The 22,169-nt window shown below is 33.9% G+C and overlaps 1 protein-coding gene across 1 annotated transcript; it reads right to left on the minus strand.

Annotated features, from left to right (window-relative positions):
- Window positions 1-2: 2 nt before the first annotated feature.
- Window positions 3-18,654, minus strand: LOC147067324 (erythroid differentiation-related factor 1). Its single transcript, XM_085954800.1, has 13 exons — window positions 18,486-18,654; window positions 16,698-16,894; window positions 14,546-14,654; window positions 11,318-12,326; window positions 11,009-11,175; window positions 8,368-8,616; window positions 6,860-7,643; window positions 6,452-6,613; window positions 5,543-5,771; window positions 2,528-2,699; window positions 1,617-1,756; window positions 1,356-1,513; window positions 3-617 (listed from the first exon to the last, which is right to left on the minus strand). Exons 1-13 carry the CDS (start codon window positions 18,513-18,515, stop codon window positions 73-75), a joined length of 3,951 nt encoding a protein of 1,316 aa, XP_085810926.1. The 5' UTR covers window positions 18,516-18,654; the 3' UTR covers window positions 3-72.
- Window positions 18,655-22,169: the final 3,515 nt, after the last annotated feature.

The raw sequence follows: 22,169 nt of genomic DNA on the forward strand, positions 1-22,169 counted from the left end.
AGTTCAAAAGTAAAAATCGTATTTATTGGAATATTAAAAATCAAACTTAATCCTTAAAGCTACAGTTTATCTTCAAAAGATTTGAACATCATTTGAACTAGAGTACGCTTTCACATTGGTCAGTACATCTAAGAGATGTCTCGCAAAAAATTTACATTCATTTGATTTGAATTTCCCTACCTTTAGTGTATAACTATACAAAACCTTATAGAAAGCGGACATTTTATCACAGTCTTTCTTCGACATGCCAGATTGCTTCTGGAGACACAGGTGAATCAGACTTTTCAGTATAAATTGTAACCTCTGTTGAAACAACGAAAGAAGCTTAAATTCAGAATCCAGAAGTTCCGAATCGTCATCTGATTCATTCTGCTTTTTAATTTCTTCTTTTCCCTTTCTATCAGGATCTTTTTCAACTTTCCCGCTGCATTTTGCATCGTTCAGATCCTTTTCATTTTTATTCGAAATATTTGTATTTATAGTTTCTGCAGTAGCATTACTTGAATCATTTGAAACTGGATTTGTTTCTTTTTCTGAAATTATTTTAATTATAGGTTCACACTGTTGCAGTAGTTCCAAAGCGTTTTGAAGACATTTTAATTTCAACCCTGGGCTATCTGTAAATAAATAAAGAGAGAATAAATAATATGAGATATCGTAACAATGTGTAGCACGAATTACCCATTGGCTATAATAATTCATTTACCATGTCAGGTAGTTGTAAATTACCATCTTCACTTATGAGAAATGGTTATCAATCATTCAACCAATTCATTGGGAATATGTGCCAGATGTGAGATGCGACCACCAGATAATAGACATCGCCATTACTCCGCCGTCGTCGGTGGAGTAGAGTGAGTTAATTGAAAGTATATTAACTAACAAAATGAAAGACAAAGTAAATAATTTCCTGCTATTTCAATATAAAATGGATCAGTTGTGGGAGGTATCATGTGAAGATAGCAAACCCGGAATCACACTCGATTTATTTATCCCGAAATCCTGGAACTCAAAATGGTTGAATCAATCGCAGGATTTCAGAATTTCTTTTCATATGATTTGTGTGTTTATATGATGAGTGATGCCGACAACTGTAATTTGAGGTGCGGCAATTTGTTGAACAACTAGCCAACAATATACTGCCAATACTTCATTAAGTTAAGTTATAGTTGTCGGTCTATATTAAATGTGAGATTTCCAGTATGATTTTTTTGTTACCCAAATTAATTTCACTTGTTTTTGTCTAATCCCTGGATTGAAAGAATATTAATCCCATGGTACAGGTTGCAATTCCTAGTAATGTGTGCCAGACATACGCCTACTTGTATTTATCTTGGAAATGAAAATAATCTTACTGTTTGCTTGGTATTCTAAAAGTGCTACATGCTCCATCTGAACTGTTAGGAACATATTGATATCCTCCAGTGGGAGAAGATGTTTGACAGCTTGCTCGTAATTCATTTTACTCAAAGCGACTGTCGACTTTTTCCTTGAAACATCCGATGTAGTTTCCCTGAAAATACATATGAAAGTGAATATGAATTTAACTGTCAATAAATCAAAAAAAACCATCAAATAAGCTAAAGTATGTTTTCTATTTATCAGTGTTTATTTACCTATATTGGCTGTGGTACAATGAAGCTAGTCTGTGATGGAGTACTGCCGCTCGAAATTGGTAGAGACAATGCCTTGGGCCACCTGTCAATGGACAATTCCGTAAAGCCAAGCAAAGAGCACCAACTGCTTCTGGTGCGGCCTGGAAAAGAATAACCAAACCATTCAACATATTATCATTGTTGAGCGTGACAATATAAACATGTTATTTTTTTACCATATTAGATCCTAAGAAGTTACAGAGTGGAGGCTGTATTTTAAAATGGATGATAACTATTTGACCGGATGAAAAAATTTGCAGACCGGCGGTTGGGAAACGCTGGTTTAATTCACAAGTATTAAAAAAGTGTCATTTTTCATGTCAGTGTAGTACAGAGTTTTCTAAACCAAATTTCAATTATAAATTTTACTTTCAAAATTAATTAAAATTATAATCAAAAATTTCATCAGCACACCCCCTCCCCCAGTAAAGTTAGTCAAAAATGATATATTGAAAATTAAATTTGAATTGAAACACTAATATTTCTAATGAAATTTTTGTTCGTATACAATCAGAACATATCGCCGCTTACAACATGTCGGTGAAAACTATTTTATTGGGATGTTTGTTCATATACAAGCAAACAGTTGGCCACTTAAAACATAGAATGACATACCTACTGCATAAACATTTAAATGAGATGTTTGTTCTTTCGTGTGTGATGTACCAACGCTTAAAACAATAATCCACCTTGTACAAAATAATGAACTTAAAAAAATACAATAACCAGAATAATGCCTCCTCGCTCACAGACAGAAAAAAAGTTTAAAACTGTCTTTTCAGTTCTCAAGCAGCTCCAACTGCGAGTGGCATGTCACACGTTAGTAAAAATGAGAAAGAATAGTATGTATGTAACTTTATGATTATGCTCACATCTGAGTTATCGGGCGGAAAATCTTGAAGAAGGCAGGCTTGGGTGAAAAGTGCGCTGCTCAGTTCCCACTTGACAAGATCTCTCACACTGTCACAGTTGAGGCCAATCAGCAGACGTAGAGCTTTTCCATAATGTTCCACCGCAAGTGAGTATAAACGCCTCTGTTCTGGACTGTAAAATCAAATCGATCACTTGTTATAGTACAATATAATTCAATATATGGAAACCGGCGTAAATACTCATTTTGCGTAAAGACAATAGCGAGGATTAGGAGTCAGCAGAGGATGCTATATTCCGCCATCAGGTATAACTCTTGTTTATAAAAATATCTCTGATCGGCTAAGAAAATAAACTATTTGACAAAAAGAAATACCTAAATATCGTTAGTTAATAATGAAAAGAAAAACTTATAAACATAAAGCTGTAATCATTTTTTATGTCAACTTACTGACAAAAAACAGCACACAACATCGAGGGTGTGAAGTGTTTTTTTTTACAAAAAAATATAGAATCTTAAAGCAATTCGTGATATCAAAAATTTATGGCCAACATTACACTTGGATATCTTTAAATACAATAATATAATACAGTCCGCGATAACAGGAAGTCGCATATAAAAGACTTCTCAGTGACGTATCTGTCATGGCGGCAACGCGTCCTAGAGGTGTGTTTAAATAATGTATCGGCTCTCCTTTTAGATGTGACTCTTTTTCTACATCGCAATAAACTAAAAATTTACTAATAATAATTCTAACATCACTCCTGATCGTTTTAGGCATATTTTTTATTATAAAAAGCTTTAAATTACATAAACTGATAGATCTGTACACCACAGGAGTGTAAAATGAAATGATAAATTTGGGGGCGTTCCTCATTTGAAAACTGGAGTGCAATTAGCTGCACTGAATTGTTAGTTCACAGTTTTAACACGTGGACAAAAAGTTTTTGTTTGACAATATGTTATAAGTTCAGTGAAAAAAATGTTTGGAATCAAAAATTATTAAATCTATACTTTCTTTGGTGCATATAAGGTTGTCACGTTGAAAGAAAAGTATCAAAGAATCAATACTCGCAAGTATCGGTATAAATTAATAATGCTTGTCTGCGAGGGATATATTTCTAAGAATGGTCGCAAAATCAATCAAAAAGACTTATTGATATTTATATGACGGTCCAAGGTGCATTGCAATATAATAAGATACCTAACTGAAAATTTTCTGTTATAAAACATTGTAAGGTTCGATAATTTAGGCAGGAAACAAAATATGATTGTGAGGGACGCCAAACTGAGACGTAGTGATACAACAGGCGAACTCTAAGCACTGTTAGTAACAACAACCATTGATGATAAATACATTAGGTCCATCTACTTTAAGAAGTAGGTAATCAGATTTGGGGATCTTAATTGTTAACCCGATCGGCGCGTTAAGTTTCCATACAAAAGATGTGCTGTCCGCGGTAGGTTTTTCGAAATGTTATTCTTCGCTGTATTATAATAAATACGGCAGTTAAAAATTGTGGCTACAACTGTTATCATGCCTAGATACATAAGGATCCAAGTGCCACACTAAAACACATAATAGAGTGTTGAATTTAGCTGTGTTTACTTTAACAAAACTACTGTATTGCTTTGTTCGGATAAACTCTGTAGCCATTTTCGATGACAAAGCACTTGACTTCAAAACAAGTGCGCCGATGAAGACAATTAATCACTGACTAATTTTATTTTACTCGTGTTAAAAACACTCAAAAATGCCATAAAAATTATTGAAAATAATAGCTTTTATTGGTGACTTATGAATTATTGTTAATTAGTGTAAGTTTTATTGATGACAAATCCATTAAAATTGGATGGTAGTCACCAGTTTTATTTCGTGGCATAGATTGTGTCAGCATTTTACATGTTTTATGGGCCATTATAATTTAAGCGTAAAGGTGAGTCCACACTGGTTGAAAATATTATAATAATTTTTTTGTTTTTTTTTTAGTGAAACTTGGATTTTGTAGATTACTTTTCAGTTTTATTGAGCATTGTGTTATGTTAGTGATTGTCATTTTATGTTTTGTAAAAAAAACAATATTTATTTTTTAAATTTCGTAAATTTTTCCAAGTGCTATAAAAACTTTTTTTTGGGTAAGGTTATAAAAATTTATAAGCATTAAATTGTACGCGAAGATAATATGTAATATAGTTGAAAAGTCAATATTCCATGATTTATATTTTATACCTACCCGTGTGTGTTTTTTTAGCAAAAATTTATACGTTTTATATATTCCTTCATAGTAATTCGTAATTTATTTATAAAACTTGCAATCCTCTAAAATATAATAATATATATTTTTTCATTCCGTGTGGACGCATCTTTACTAAATATTTACGACTTTCAATAATGAGCTCGATTTATGACTTTGAAACAATTAGGGAGACACATGAGTAATAAATGACATAATCCAGAACACAAGTTCAAGTACATTTTTAGAAATATTACGACAAATTTCTTTTCGTTTTTTGGTTGTCTTTTTCGTATTCCCGCACATGATGTAAAAATCGAGGTGAATTCAACTTTACACGGTAAATACTCGGCGCACACTCAACTCGAATGAAATATATTTTGTATACCTACTGCGCAGCCGCGAAAAATACCGCGTAGATTTGAACTGATGCAATCGGACCGGCGAATCTCGATAGATCGAAGGGGTTCGAAAGATCGATGTTTATGAAATTAAAACAACATATTTTTGACAGAGTTATCGATATGGCGGTACGAACACGAATCAGAGCATTTTTCAGTACAAAAATTAATACTATGCGTGAAGTATTTCCTACTTTACCGACATTTCAATTTTCGATATCAACAGTTGCAACATCCGCCCAGTATCAGAGCTTATGTAAAAAACAACATATGTCCCATCCGCGGCGATCGGGTTAAGCATTGCATACCACTATATTACACAAAGTACACTATTTGTCTATGACATGAACGAGTATGTCACAATGGTAAAATGAAGCCTACCTATTATTAGATTGATTGCAATGTGCTCGGAATCTCAAAAAGCGTCCTGTGTTGCAGTGAAGTAATGCAAGATTTGGTGCATCCTTCACATCTTCGAAAATCTTAGCGGATTCAGTCAAACAGGCAATGGACTTCTTCGAATAGCTTTCATAAAGGGGCTCCTTCATTTCATCCTTCTTGCCTTCAGTTTTATTCTTATCAGTTTCATTGCAGAATATTGTGTAGTGTTCTAAAAGTGGTCATATCATGAATAATATTGCATAATAAATTGTGTGAAGTAAGTACATAGTTAAGAATTTTACGATAATAAGTTATCATGATTTCGAATTCATTGAATATTGATTACTTTAGTCTATCGTAATTTCAAATTACATTAGTGGAGAGGTTTTTAAAGAGTCCGATATTCCAAATTTTTAATAAACTCAATCTTTTGAATCAATGTACGCAAGGTCACAATGATGGATTCAAATGCTTGGCAACTATTTTTTTCAAATGATAAAACAAAATTTTAACACAGCAAGCAAACTGCTTTTATCTCAACGCAGACATTACGGATGCAGTCACCCAATGCATTAGTATGAAACTAATCGATATTTGCACTAAGCATAGATGATTTATTTTGATCTGTATTAATAGTTTTTATATAAAGAGGCGTGAAAATTTAATCTGATATTTTTTAAATCACAAACGGTTACGCATCAGTTTGTAAAATCGTGGGTCTCAGGTTGGAATCTGGGGTCTGGCAAAATCATTTATTGTTTTTCAAAATGTGTTTGGATCCAGAGCACGGTCCTAATAAGTCAAGTGGCTGACATCCATTTCTCGTTAAACAAAAATTTGTTATGGAACCTCTTCATGGGGTGACCGAGATAGACATCGGATTGTAGACCCAATTAAAAAATATATTACCTTGCGCGCTGTACATGTATTTGACGCCGAGTTCATTCTTGACGGATGCTATCCTTCTCATCAATTCCTCTCGACGGTCATTGGCTACTACTTTCAGAGCCTGATTGTAAAATTCACAGCTGGCAATCATTGAGGTTTCCAAATCAATCGGAGGTGTGATATCTAAAGATGTAGAGAATTACATGATACGCATACATACAGTGAGATAATATTTACAATCCAATTCGTCATTAGACAGATTTTTCAGCAATAAACAAAATTTATAGAGATGGCTTGCTATTCGTACTAATATGTTTTTTTATTTAATATAAATATGAAATGAATTACAAAATCATTTACAATCCCATGATTTTCGGGATCAAAAAATCAAGATCATAAAATTATTCATATTTCTCAAATTATGTTTACCTGAAATGGTTATGGAGGAGACACTTTTGTTTTGGGCCCAATATAGTTCCAGGTCCTTAGAGACTTCATCCATTATCCATTTCTCTGCGTCGGACCGGGCCTCTATTTGTTTTGAATACGAACATTCATATTTGTCCCAGTTTTTAGCAAATTGAAAATAATTATCACCCGCTCTGCCCAAGAGGCAGCTATCGTCGACGGCCCTTGAATTGTGAAGAGTTTTGCTCAAAACGACTTGAAATTTTTGAGCTAAAATAATGTATTTAAAAGACATGCCATACTGGCAATCCATGTAATGCTGTTCTGACAATGTCGCATATGACAGACAAGCTTTTTCATACAGAAGAGTCTTTAAATGCGTTTTCCACGATATATCATCACTTCTGTTCGGCTCCTGCCACGTCGGCAAACTGTTTTCTTTACGTAATACAACGTTGGCTGTATTTTTAATAAGATTTTCAATGTCCCGTTTCAGTACTTTTTTGATTGAAGAATCAATTTCACTTTCGGAGGAATGTTTCTTTTTGGCTTTCGTATCTTTCTTACGACGCCTGCTGGATCTGTCCTGTTTTTCAACAGATGTATTCTTATCATTAGTCTTAGGTTTGGCTTCGATATCTTGATTTGGATATGATAAAGGAATCGGTATATTTGGTTTAGCCATTTTGATATTGTCTTCTTGAGTATTGAGAGGTTCGTAGCTCATGGGTATCGGTTGAAACGGTCGAGCCATCTTAGGGTTTTCTTCTTCTTTTAAAATTTCTTCATGTTCAGCTTTATTTTCCTAAAATAATAATTAAAATGTTTCAATGAATTGATTTTACAATAATGATCAGTTGTTGAATCATTTAATTTATTTATTATGAGACGCGACGAGACTAACATATATTTTACATCTGAACTATGACAACCAATCAAACTACATACAGTTGTAGAATACCTTAAATAGGTGCAACCTAAATATATGGAAGTGAATCATAAAAAGAACCCCATATCTACTGATTACTTTAGATACAAGCCACTTCACATGAGAAGGTTCATTTGAAGAGAACTTGACACTTGTATTGTGAGATTAATTTGGATAGGTAGAAGTAGCCAATAATATAACACTATACAAACTCGTCTTGGCTACATGTGGAATTTGTCAGTTGTCATTTTGCCGGCATTCACAAAAGCCGGCATTCAGCACCTTAATATTATTTAGATAAATCCTGTAAAATCATTTACAACTGCATGCGAGTAAGAAAACACCATAAAGATCAGGAATAACAAAAAGTGGCAGCCATTGCTTCAATTAGAAAATCGAATGCCGACTTAGTGGTGTTAATATCTATGCAGTTTACCAACATAACAATGCTTCATTCGTTAATTAATGTGTTCAAATTTCACAATGGAAATAGAGTATACGACTTCTTATCATAGTCCAAATTTTTCGAGTTTTCCCTTATTCAAAATGTATGGTAAAAAGGTGAAGCTACATAATATAATATAGAAATGTAAACACTCACATATTCAGGTTTTTCATCAGCATCTTCAGTGGAATAATCCGGAAACAGTTTTAAGGCTTCCAATCCTTCCTTGACATGTTTAAGCGCAAGCAAACACCTTTCCTCCACAGGACCATGAACTGCGGGTGGGGGAGACTTTGGAGAGGGGAGGGGAGGACGCGGTGCCATTAAACTGTCGACCGCAACACGTTCGCTTATTTCCTGGTTGTCTATATTGGAATAATTACTTGATTCTTCATTGCCGGCCATCTGTGAATAATACATAATATTTCTTTGTGATAGTTGAGATTATTGATATACAATACATATTAGAAGTGATTGAAAAACGGGCATTTTTCTTCATTCAAACTCATTTATCATCGACATGACAGATATTTGGGAAGTTCATATTTTAATACTGTGCCATGTGATCAGAACACAGCATAGCTGATATCGGGGTTACACAAATAACGAGGAAAAATATTACGTTCAATGAAATTATCCCTGTTATCATAAATTGTCCTTGATAACACATTAAATTCCTTAACCAAACGCAGCTTTGTTAATTTTTAAACACTTTCACTATGATTTAGACACCCCTGAAATGTCTTCAATTTGAATCGAGCGTAATATCAATAAATTTCGCACTTACAAAGATGTTATGTGTTAAAAATCAGTCTTTATGCACGATTCCAAAAAAAGCACTACGGAATGCCAGAATATCGGTCCATACATGGAAGCCAGACTCTCGGTCATGGTGATAGAAAATATTTGTGAGACAAAGGCAGGACACTCTTTCCGGATGTTTCCCCGGACGTTACTTACTACTTGTACATTTATATATCACTATAATATAACTGTACCAACAGTAATCCTCCTTCAATAAAAATGTCACTGTTTATTACACAACCGTTGTTCTTATGAACCGGAGCCACAAACCCCTGCCACACATCAACATCATCATAACCTATGATCGAATCATATCGTAATCATGCGTAAGGGTTGCTCGCCCCGGAGTATCGCTAGGTAGTTGGTTAAATAATAAATTATGTTATTTATTCAGTAGTGCATTTAGTATACTTATACTAATTTTCAAATAAAATGCCATTTTTGCGACTAAGCCAAGAATATGGGCCGCTACAGAGTGAAAATTATCTTAGAAGAACTTTTATGAGAAATATTTATTTGTTCACTCTAATGGCATGTTGGTCCATTTAAAAAAAACAAGCATTATTTTTACTGCAATAGTCTAAATGTACGAAAAATAAAACTATCTTAATGTCAGCAACTATCCATCACAATGAAAAAACAATGATTTCATCCAAACTACCTACTAAATAAACTTTTCATAAAGCACGACCTATTTGAAAGAAGGGCCAATTTATCCATTTCTAATTTTTCACAGGCCGCAGTGGATAAAAGTGTTGAAAAATAATGATATATTATACGAGACGAGACATACATTTTATTATTTTAAATTTAAGGCGAAGTCTTCACTGAGCCTTTTTTAAAGAGGCACCTAGCGGAAAAATACGAAGCTTGCAATTTGAGACATTTTTTTGATAATTTACAATTTCAACTATATTAATGAATAAATATGTATCTGAAAACATTAAAAATAAAAATATTTTTTATTTTAAGTCAAAGACAAACTTACAATTGTAAAAAATGTAATAAAATGTGAATTTGTTCTATCGATCCGCACCCTATTATTACATATACTTTATGGTCATATTTATTATTAAAATTTAGTTTATCAAGTTTTCTAAGCATCACCTAAGCGATTTTTGACAAATTCATAGTTTTAATATTTTTTATATCTATTTTAAAAAACATCGATTTTCATAAAAAATATAAATGTGTATAACTTGAAATCCTTTTTATTTATATCAAATCAATTATTTTTATAAATATAAATAAAATATTTATATTAATATAAATAAAAAGGATTTCAAGTTATAGACATTTATATTTTTTATAAAAATCGATGTTTTTTAAAATAGATATAAAAAATATTAAAACTATGAATTTGTCAAAAATCGCTTAGGTGATGCTTAGAAAACTTAATAAATTAAATTTTAATAATAAATATGACCATAAAGTATATGTAATAATAGGGTGCGGATCGATAGAACAAATTCACATTTTATTACATTTTTTACAATTGTAAGTTTGTCTTTGACTTAAAATAAAAAATATTTTTATTTTTAATGTTTTCAGATACATATTTATTCATTAATATAGTTGAAATTGTAAATTATCAAAAAAATGTCTCAAATTGCAAGCTTCGTATTTTTCCGCTAGGTGCCTCTTTAAAAAAGGCTCAGTGAAGACTTCGCCTTAATAGTTACATTTATTAGCCACTCTAATCACTCTCCACTCTGCATTGCGTATATAATATGTATTTGCATGATAGAACTTAGTACATAGGAAATTAGAATTTTGTCCTAATTATGGCCGCGGTTTGTGCATCACTGACATTAAGTAATCAAATTCATTCAAATCAACCACTATTTTATTAGAACGTCAAACGATCAGGAAGGTAATTGATTATTAACAAAATTTTTAGTGAATGGTAATCAGCGATCGTCACTTAAAAATAAAAAAAAAATGGGAAAAGTACCATATCAAAAAAGTATCAATAGTTTTTTGTCATCCCTACCTCAGCCCCTTCTCCGCTTTTTCTAGTGAAATGCCCTTCCATCTCTTCATTTCTATCTCTGGCAGTTTTTTCTCCATACGATATAGTCGTTTGAGAGCTTTCATCATCATCAGCCTCACGACGACGGCATGTTGCAGCATCACCGCAATCGCATTCACCTGACGCTTCTGCGAATCAATTATGTACATACTTCACTCAACTGCATAATTTGCCTCTATAAATCTTTAGAACACAAAAGTAAATCAAAATTTACATAAAACAAAATAATATCAATATTTTTGATAATAAGGTATATTGTATTACACAAACCTTTAAAATTTGGATTTCCAGGGTCGGTATCAGCGGGCAGGTACAAATCGGCTAACATATAATGAGAAGACGCCACAATCTGAGGATACCTTTCAATTGGCAGTAGTTTGATGCAATTTTCAAGAAGTAACCTTATGTGCCCAGCCTGGCAAGGGGGCTTCATATTCCTCGCGACTCTATACAAAAGCATGGCGACAGGAATAGTGAATGGGTTTTGGTCAGATGAATTTTCAGATGACGTCCCGCATAGCGTGCTCAAATCGTAAAGTTTAACAACATCATCGTGCGCTCCTTTGAAGAGCCAGTATGTGTGTCCCGCTTTCGTAGCATTCGACTTCAGGAATGAAAGAATATTCTGGGCAACATTTCTAATAACCTTGGGTGAAAATTTTGAGTCCTCCAAATGTGGCAAATCTTCAGTTTTTATTGGTTCATATTTCTGCACGATGCCGTCTAAATGATAGCACATCACCACCTCTGGGACATTGCACATGAGATTATCGAGCCAGTAATCGATGCCAGTTAGAACGTTAATAGGTTGACTTGCGTCTCTTAATCGTAGACTCACGCAAGGTCTATCCTCGCCGCCAAAAATAGGCATATCACTTCCGATAAGCATCTGAAGGTCTTCAAATGTCCAAACAACATTTCTGTTATACGTATGATTCGAGTAATCGGGATCTGGAATGTTTTCTTTCATATCAGGGTCGGGGAGATTGGGTCCCGTGGACGGCAACGACGGTAACTCGTTTTGAGATTCAAGGTCAATGTCTTGCGACGACTGGATAAGGCTGTGATAGAGGAATTTTGAAACTAAACTTTTCTGCTGGAGAGCGTTCCGACTTCTGTTTTGAACATGCATTATCTTATCTTTTCCTCGAAGGGATTTGAGGACATTGTCATAGAAGAAGCCTTTCATCCATGACCATTCAGTTTTCATTAGATAACGGTAGATGTCAAAGTCATCTAATAAGAGTGTATTTTCGACACGGTGCACAATCATGCTGATCTGGAAAATTTGGTAAACAATTATTAATAATATCTCTGTAAGGGGAGATGATACTAATTTTATTTTAGTTATTGTAAATTGCGGATAAAATGAAGCATATGGCTTCCATAGAGTGGAGGCTATATTGACAAACTTCTTTTAATGAGAAATGGCTGTCAGCCATTCGCCCAATTCATTGAGTCCTAGCACTGGATCAAGCACATATTAAAAAACAATATGTATTTCAGCTAAATATAAAAGAAACTATAAAATAAACATAGGAAACTAAAAAAATAGTGGAAGAAAAGACAGCAATGGTTACAGCTGAAAAGTGGTCAAAAGTATGTAGTAATGTACATATAATGTGTGAAAATGATTATACGGACAGCGAGAAAGTCATAGACGATCTGTCGGATGTGACTAATTTTATAATTAACTTATGTAATGAGTCTGCTAAATGTGACAGTGACAGTTCGCTAGATGGAATCTTACCCTTCAATAAATAACATTTGAAAATGTGAACATATTAATTATATACCTATGAGTATGTAGTATGTGTTTTTTATTGTTTTTATATTGATCTAGGTACTTTTGTGTATGCATATTTCTTGTTTCTTATATTCTTCTTAAACACTTTCGGCTCACTCGGCAACAGTCGAAGATTGCCTATGATGACCAATATCTTAAGACTATTCATTCGATCTCTACACTGTATAAATAATGATTACACTATTATTATAAAATAGTAAGTTGTAAAATAAATAATTACATAGCTTAGCATTACCATTCACAGATTAAATATTCCCTACAAATAGATAGCAACAATATTAATCTTTTTTATCAATGTGAACATATATAATTCGGAATATGATAAAAAATGATACAATCTCGTGAATCATTAATTGAATTAAAAAAATAGTTTAGTAAAACACTAACACAAAATCATCATACTATGTATTAATTTTCCACCGTTGCAGTGAAAAAATTCATTTTATTTGAACTAGCATTACTCACTTCACTTCACCACATTTAAGAACAGACTGATTTGGATTGAACAATTATTGAACTACATACATACTATTTAAAATATTTCAACATACCTGCCTCATATTTTTGTTAGCCAATATATAAAATAACAAAAGACTTGAATATTTCAGACATTCCATATAGGAGATTGCTGTATCTGATACAACAAAACTACTTAGATGCTGGAAAAGCAAGTACAAAAGGTGATAAAAAAGACGTAATTCATATGTGTAACAGCTCTGTACTCGAGTGTAACATTTACTGAGAAAATCGTTTGTGACATCATGAAATGAGTTTGTATTCAAAAACCTACTCATAACGAAAACGGTTAACATAATCTCTGTTCTATAACTGCTTCAGGTTAATCTTATGTAAACTAAATATATTATTATACATTGATTTTCGTGAAAATTACAATGAGGTACACACTGTTCATACCAATGGTATAATATGACTTTCTGGTTTGAATAGTGATGATAGGAGTATGTGATTATAATATTGTTGAAAACTTATGAAGAACAATTACACACGATGTTGAACAATTTTTAAATTATGCGACGAATACAGTGCGCTTATATCACTCGACTCGATGAGGAAAGAAGGAAGGACACATTTGTATGTAAGACTAGCCGCCATTGGCCTCAATCAAAGTTATAGTTCCTACTAACAGGAAATATTTTAAATTGAGAATCTTATTACAAACCTACGCACAAATAAAATATATCAAATGCATAGGTAAAATAAAATATATTAATTAACCCTTGCATGTTAAATACTTCATATATATAATATCTATTGCTATAAAACTATTATAATATATATATTTTAACTACTGTTACTTTTTGTCACTAAAAACTCTCCAAAATCAATGTTTTCATCACTAAATTTGATAGCAATTATTCAACTGTAATTTTTTTAATCCACACACATAAATGTCATGCACAGTTATTGCTAGATTGACAATGCAAAATGGCTTAGTTAAGGCAATCAAATGTCTTATAACCTACATTGGGAATTTATTGCAGAGATTGGTTATGATTTGAATACTCTAAATAAAAAAAAAAAGATTCTGATCCATTTAGCAATATCTTATTTTCGATCAATGATCTTTATTTTTATTATTACATCTAAAATGCGTAAAATGACAAACAAAAAAATGCAGTGAATTATAATACGTACAACTGTCATTATAAATTCATTAAAATTTTGCTTACAGTTCCATTTGGATGATACGGCAACTTTAAAAGTGTTTTAATGCACTCGGCCCCCGACACCACATCCACCTCTCCGACACAGTCTGGGAACATGTGCGCCATTCGAAAACTGTAATGAAGAAATTGAATTTGTGTACACAAGTGTGATAATCAATTATGTATGTATTGTCATAAACAATGCCACATACTTATACAAAACATCTGTAATACTTTTGTAAAACGGTGTATTTTTGTACTTGACAAAATTCAATAAACCTGTGCTTCCGATAATTCATATTTATTTTTACTCGATGGCTTATGTTTTACAAATTAATTTAATAAAGATGTCTGCGGTTAAACATCAATTTAAAATAAGTTTAAGATCGGAAAATTGAAAATCATGGGGGATACGTTATGGAAATGGTCGCAATAAGCAATGATGTCGTGATCAACGGGGGATATAAAAAATATATGAAAACACTTTTAATAAAACACAATAATAAACTAAATAATAAAATAAACGTCACACATAAAATAGCACTTATATGACTTGGCAACAAACATGAAAAAAATAACATTTATTTTGTTCTACAATCCAAAAAAATCTAGTTTACCGTGCTTGACCTGTCGATGACGTATCCGGTTACTTCTGTTTCACTTGCACTCCTAACTAATTATTATATGTGAGTAAGCGAGAAAGAACGCGCGTGATTCCGCTCATCATTATGATTCCTGGAATGTAGCACATATCAAAACAAGTGCGTGACAGAAAAATATCGATTGCAATATAATAAATTCACACTAGCCAGGGTTGCAATGAACGAGGGTTGTTTGCAGTTTAATTTTTGTGAGTTGTTTTATTTTGTGAATACTGTTTTGTGAATGTTTGATAGTATTTGACGCTTAAATAAAATTTACCATTGCAGATTTTTTTCTGATTTACAAGAAAAAAAAATATAGGTGCAAACTCTTCAAATGAAACGTACCAAAGACCGCAGGCATGTATATAAATTTTGAATAAAAATGCTTGCTTTCATATCAAAGCTCTAAAAAAATCGCACATTCAACGAGTCACACTGAGAGCAATCTTCAACCTTAAATGGCAATTAAACTAATTAATGATACAGTTCCTAATTCAACCCTCTTGATGCTTGGTTTGATTGGTTCATAATAGCGCCTGTACAAGTGCACGGATTTACTTGCACCAATCTCGCGTATATGATGAGTATGTGCTGACTGTCTCTCCAATCTCATTCTTCAAGCGTAAGCGAGGCACAATGTTATTGTATGGTGCTATTTGATAAGTTCAGACAGATTCATAGATAATCGGTAAACATCAAAATGTTTTGTGCGGTGTACTTCATATTTTTTCCGGCAGGTTCGCCACCATCGTTCTACTGCGTATGCGCACTGCTGTGGAAATACCAATTATCGCGGGAAATTTCAGAAGCCTCTGAACTTTTTTGATCCATGCATGCAATTTTACAACTTGCAGGATAATACGTGTTTACACATGCATTTTTTTGTTATAGCCGCGATAATACGTACTGTCACCAGTAAATCCATCCATGTGTAAACGAGGTATAACAGATACTACATAGCTAATGTTGATAATTCATTGTAAATAAGCCACAAAAAATATCTATTGGTCAGCTTGGTGGCTCCAATCATTATTTTCTTTTTTTAAATGCCACTGCAAACTGTTGGAGGTTGCATTTAGACAAGTTACTGATTGTCGGTATTTAAAAGTATAATATTACATATTTATGTTTCGTATCTCTCTTAAAATGTCGAATAAAATAAGATGACGTTTATTGTAAATGTCTACATTGACTTTGACAGAACGTACAACGCGCAATCATACTCGGAAGCTCCCGACTTCAAGGCAATCTGTCACCCCAATTAAGTTGTGTTCGAATAAAACATAAATTATAAAATTCTCCTCACGACTCATGGGGAGTCGTTGGATCTGCGAGTCTGCACATGTAATTTGTACTTAGCCTGATATAGAATAAATAAATGTTTCCTAAAATAATACATGAAGTGTGGCCATGTCAATATTAGATCAATCAATACGATTCTTCATTATATGAAAGTGAATTGCATGGTTTACAATATATTCACGTATGTCATTACAATTTTGTAAAATGATATATGACTATTTATAATATACCTAGAGAAGCCTGCAGACTGACTAAGTGCGCGCCTCAGGCCATAGGAGTCGGCAGAACTGCTCAACCAATTGGAGGGAGGCATCTTCAGATCGGTGTTACATTGCAGTTTGGCGAAATCTACAGGACACTGCACCGATGTGTACTTGACTACTGCTGTAGACTTCACGCCCGGTGACGGGCTTCTGGCATGCACTTCCTAAGCGTCAACAAATTTTACATGAATACAGGCACATGTGTAGTAAATGAAACGGTCTGTATTTAAAATTACAAGGTACTACTTATTGAAAACTCATATACTTCCATATATATCCATACATAATTACCTACCCAAGTTACGTAATAGATACTTCCAGAAATCATTTTTTCAAATTTAGTTGTCATGGTTATTGATACAATATCATAAAGGAAAACAATAAAATAATGATTATGATAAATGTTGTACAGGCGGTCCTGGACTTTAATACACAAATTGGTTCCTAAAAATATGTACGAATGTTGAATGTATGAAAGTACAGCAATGTAAAAATAATACCTACATCAAAGTGTATTTTAAAATAATTTGGACAATGAGGAAATAAATTCATTTGGAGCATCTTTATCTGCACTGGTATTTTCTTCGGTGAATTTAATATCATGTAAAGTAAAGTGTAAAGAATACCTCAGTTTAAATTTGTCAAACCAGCCTTTACTTATTTGAAATTCCATATATTTAAAGATATATTTCCACAATTTTATATATTCCTTAATTAAATAATAACAAATAAACTGCCAAAACACACAATCCATAGGCATGCGTCTTAATTCACGATTATTGACAAAAATCTGAATTTTAAGAAATGTACAAAATTGAGAATTGTACGAAAGTATAACATACAGAAGTCGAGGACCGCCTGTAATTTACAACGATAAGATATTTTGGAGTCACTCAAATAAGAGTATTATTTTCACATCATCAGCAGCAAGCATCCACTGCGAGATGAAGCCCTTATCACACGTCTTTTCACTTCATTTTTTTCTACAGGGTATTCGAAAATAAAATAGATAGTACTCTATATTCGAGGGCTTAATGTCAAACACTATCTACAATAGTGCAACTTTACAGGAGAGCCAAAAATCTTTATTATAGATTCTTGTAACTTGCTATTTATCTTTTACTAACGATTTAAGAAATTAGAAAAGATTGACATAACGTTGTTTGACTTTCATGTAGCCGGAAATGTAAAATAACGTTATCTCAAAAAAAAAAAAAAAACACTTTTTTGTAGATAACGTTGTTTGACTTTAATCACTCGTATTGTTCGTGTGGTCAAGCTCTTTTGACCGAAACCTAAAACAACCTACTGTAACTCAAAAGTAGCTAAGGTTTTTGATCAAAAACACCTTAAATACAAAAACGATATGGAGTACTGCATCTTTACAAAATAAAGGGATCATTATAAAGTGAATAAAACATTGTCAATTGTCTCATATCTGTGATAGTCAATGATGTTTTGGTGATAGTATAATATCCATGGACGCATGGAACTGGCAAGACGCTAGCAATGCCGAGTAAATGATGGTATGGTGTTTTCGTAAATTTATTGGACGATTTTGTGTAGAAAATATTTAGCGTTTATCGATTCAATGTAAAATTCAAATTAATTATAGCTGTCACTATAATTTTGTGATGAGATATCGAGATGTCAGCGATATAATATTATAGAAAACACTTTGTATATTACGCGTCGTATGTAAATATAACCTCGAAATATTTAATAGCGAAATAAATTTCATACCAGTTTTATTACCTTATCGTTACTTTCTTCTTTCGTATCCATTGTAATTTTTCACATAGTACGTATACTGATAATATGCTATTACATTCGTGTGCGTCAATATTTAGTAGTTTGCACGATTTACGCCAATTGTCTTTTTTTGCTATTCTAGAATTTTTGACTTGAGAAACTTCTCGATCATAGATAATAATCTTCTCACTTGAAGTGTTGCCATATTTTAGTTACCGAATTAAAAACGCGGTCCAAGAAATTATAGTACCTAGGTACCTAAATATTCGGTAGAAATATAAAGGCCGGCTACACGCTCATGATTCACTACGGTGTTGCCTGCGCATAACTGGTTTGCGCAGGCAAACCCGTGCGTGTGGACGCCAAAACTGTACACCGCGCAAAACAAAAAGTGAGGCCTGCATAAATTCAACTTGCTTGAAAGTTTAACTGCGCAAACAGAGTTTCACAAGCCGCGCTCAGTTCGTCGAAGGTTACGGTTTTTTTTCATTCATACTTATTTGTTTTCGTTGGATTAAGAATACATAATAATATTACACATATTATTGTTGGTACTTACGTTTTTTTAAATTCATTATGCTCTGCCTAAACAAAATCACAATAGATAAAAAAATATATATCTATAAAATATTCATATTTATGTAATGATTTAATTGAATAATTTTAGATATTTTTAGATAGACTAGTATTTTTGACTATTAATTATCTATTATGGATTGGTTTCGCAGGGTTAAATTTAATTTTAAAAACTAACCAACACCATCTGTAAATTGTAGTCTTATTTGAATGAAAACAAAATACGTATGACTGAAAAAGTTTAGTGTGCACCATGTATGGTTGATCTTAACAGCGTACCTCCATCCTTCGCCACTATTATATATTATATTTAAGCAAAAAATGCTGATATATATGCGAGTGATTGTTTCTTCTCAATAGCCAATGTTTGGTCCACTTGGATCTGGAGGATTCATTTCTCTTTTATTAACCAATAAATAATAGAAAAACGCTTGTGACAAAAACAAATCGTCACTTGACGACATTGTTGCGATTCCGAAAAACAGTGTTTTCACGACGACGACTTGGTGGTTCTTGTAGCCCTGCTTCCAACAGTACTGACCTTATCCAATTCCCTATAACTGTCCTGGTGGCTGGTTTTGGTGGTCCTCTTGAAGATATAAATAATTCCGAAATATCCCCACCTTCCTCTCTCCTTGGGTTTGACATGCAGACGAGTTTCGGTAACCAGAATACTGGGTCGGTGTTTAGACACGTGGAAGCGCTTAGCTTCCATTCCGATTGACGATGCTTGACGGTATCTCTCTTTGCGCCAAACATTGGCCATACAATTATGTGGTCACCTTTATCCACTAATCCATTGTCTACTATTACTGAGTAGTGAGAGGTCATGAACCCTTCGTCCCGATGCGAGAAGCAGCCGAGTAGGTAGCTCTCCTGCGAGACGTTTCGAATAGGTTGTACTCCACCGGTGTTGTTTTCCTAAGATGATCTACCACTCGTCCTGGATCCCAAACCGGTGGTTTGACGGGTTTAGTTTTATGTACCGAAATTGCTTTTAACATATTGTGTTGTACTACCACGTTGATGCTGATATCTACAATGATAATCGGTTTGCAAAATGTGTCTATGGCTGACTTATGCACCAGGATGGTGTTGTACGACAAACCCTCCATGTTGTGAAAGTAGCCTAGGTATCTGGCCAATTTCATTGGTTGACGGCTATTATGATCCATTAGGTTCATGTTACACCATGTCATCGTCTTCCATTTGTTCCAAGCTGGTTTGTAAGTTTTAAGAGTCGAAGGCCGCCATCTGGAAGTAAGGAGTGCCCTTTCTTCCACCATTCAATTTGATGTTATTTCACCCCACCCGAAATTATCTATAGTTAAAGGGACAGGTCCTGGGTCCTTGGAGGTGGACGGTTGGTCTCCGTACCTACTAGTGTCGTATGTAGGTGAGGTATTGTATAATGAGGTACTATCGCCCTTTTTCGTAAGTCCACTCCCCAAAAGCATTATTTCCAGCTCGGTGCCATTAGTAAGTACTTCCATTTTGCTGAGTTCAGGTGCGCTAGGACTCGTGAAAGTAAGTTTGGTGGGGAAAATATCCACGCCAGTCTGAAGTCCTATACTCGGCTGAAGGCGTCGTGAAACAGCGCGCCACTGTCTGTAACGTCTCGTGACACATACGTTGCAACGACATGTGCTGTTTCGCTTGCGAATAAATCCACCTCCAGGAGCTCCCCATCTTTGAAACAGGGGGGTGGTTGCGGTGTTGATGAGGTGCCATTCGGGAATGAGTTATCTGCGGGAGGGATGATCTGCCACGCAGTTGTAATTTTTGCGGAGGTATTGTGCAGTAACGTGATGTTGGCTCGACTGGTAAATACTAGTATCTGTCGGCATAGGTTTAAGAGGGTGACAGATTTTGTGCCGCCCTCGTCATTGATGTATGCCACCACTGTTTTGTTCTCTGTCTGCAGAAGCAGATCTGATCCTGTGATTGCTTGTACCCGAGATTGAATTGCAAACATTTCCTTCCTGTTGGAATGCCATGCCATGCTAACTGGTCTTGTTTCCACGTACCTGATAGGTGGCCACCATGATCACCACATGATGTCTTGTTAGGGGCCTTATGTTAGAACTTGCGAGTCGTGTGAAACATCGTAGTCATTCGCGAAAGTGACGTAGGTTATCAAAATAAGGCATGTCGAAACTTATCACTACCTGAATTAGTCATAATCTGTGTCGACAATATTGCCCATACCAAAGGGCACTCGTGACCATAGTCCCCCATACGAGTTGAGTATGTGAGCATGCGCACTGATGTCTCGCGCCGATAACGCAGTTTAGTTTTCAACTGTCAAATAAAAGTGAAAGGTTAGGCTGCGAAAAGATAGTATTTTATTATTGGGCTCGCGAGAATAATTACCTACATATTATTATTTTATATTTCGCCAAAGCATTGCTATAGATTTGTATCGTTCACCCAATTATTGTAAAATATGTCAATCTCATAAATAGTTACTTTTGCGGCACTTTTAGGATCACGTAATCATCCGCGAAACAGATCAAATAATTACCTATGTTAACTTATGTCAAAATGCTTTTTCACTCAGTGATGCACTATTTATACGTAATTTTCGATTAAACAAAGAGCTTGTGAGATATATTTTACAAATTCTCACGCCATATAGGTTTATTAGGTATCTTAAGTTTAATGTTACTACCTACCTACAAGCGTGAAGAGTTTACAATGCGAAAAAATGAATATGGTTGTATAGATTAAAATTAATCAAAGACATAGAAGATGTATGCTATATTTTGACACATTATTACGTTTATAATATTATATGCATGGAGAATTAAAAAGTCGTAGGTAGGTATAATGTTGAGACGGACATAACCTCACCTACCTCATTTCAATTAAGATCACTTAATTGAAACCTCTCCATTCTTTTGCTACTTTTGCACGACGAAGGACGTGAATTCATGTACCTATTACCCGATTTCCATGTTTATTTTGATATTTCGTTTCGTATGTGACAGTGACCTTGAAAATCAAAACGTCAAAATGAATGAGTTCGCTGACGGAAAGAACACGGCATTACCAATTTATAAACAATAAAGATGCCGAATTATTATATTACCTATTCACAATGTTAGTTAA

Source organism: Rhyacophila brunnea, unplaced genomic scaffold, assembly GCF_057557595.1.
Source record: "Rhyacophila brunnea isolate RB1 unplaced genomic scaffold, BYU_Rbru_1.0 scaffold_4, whole genome shotgun sequence".
NCBI lineage: Eukaryota > Metazoa > Arthropoda > Insecta > Trichoptera > Rhyacophilidae > Rhyacophila > Rhyacophila brunnea.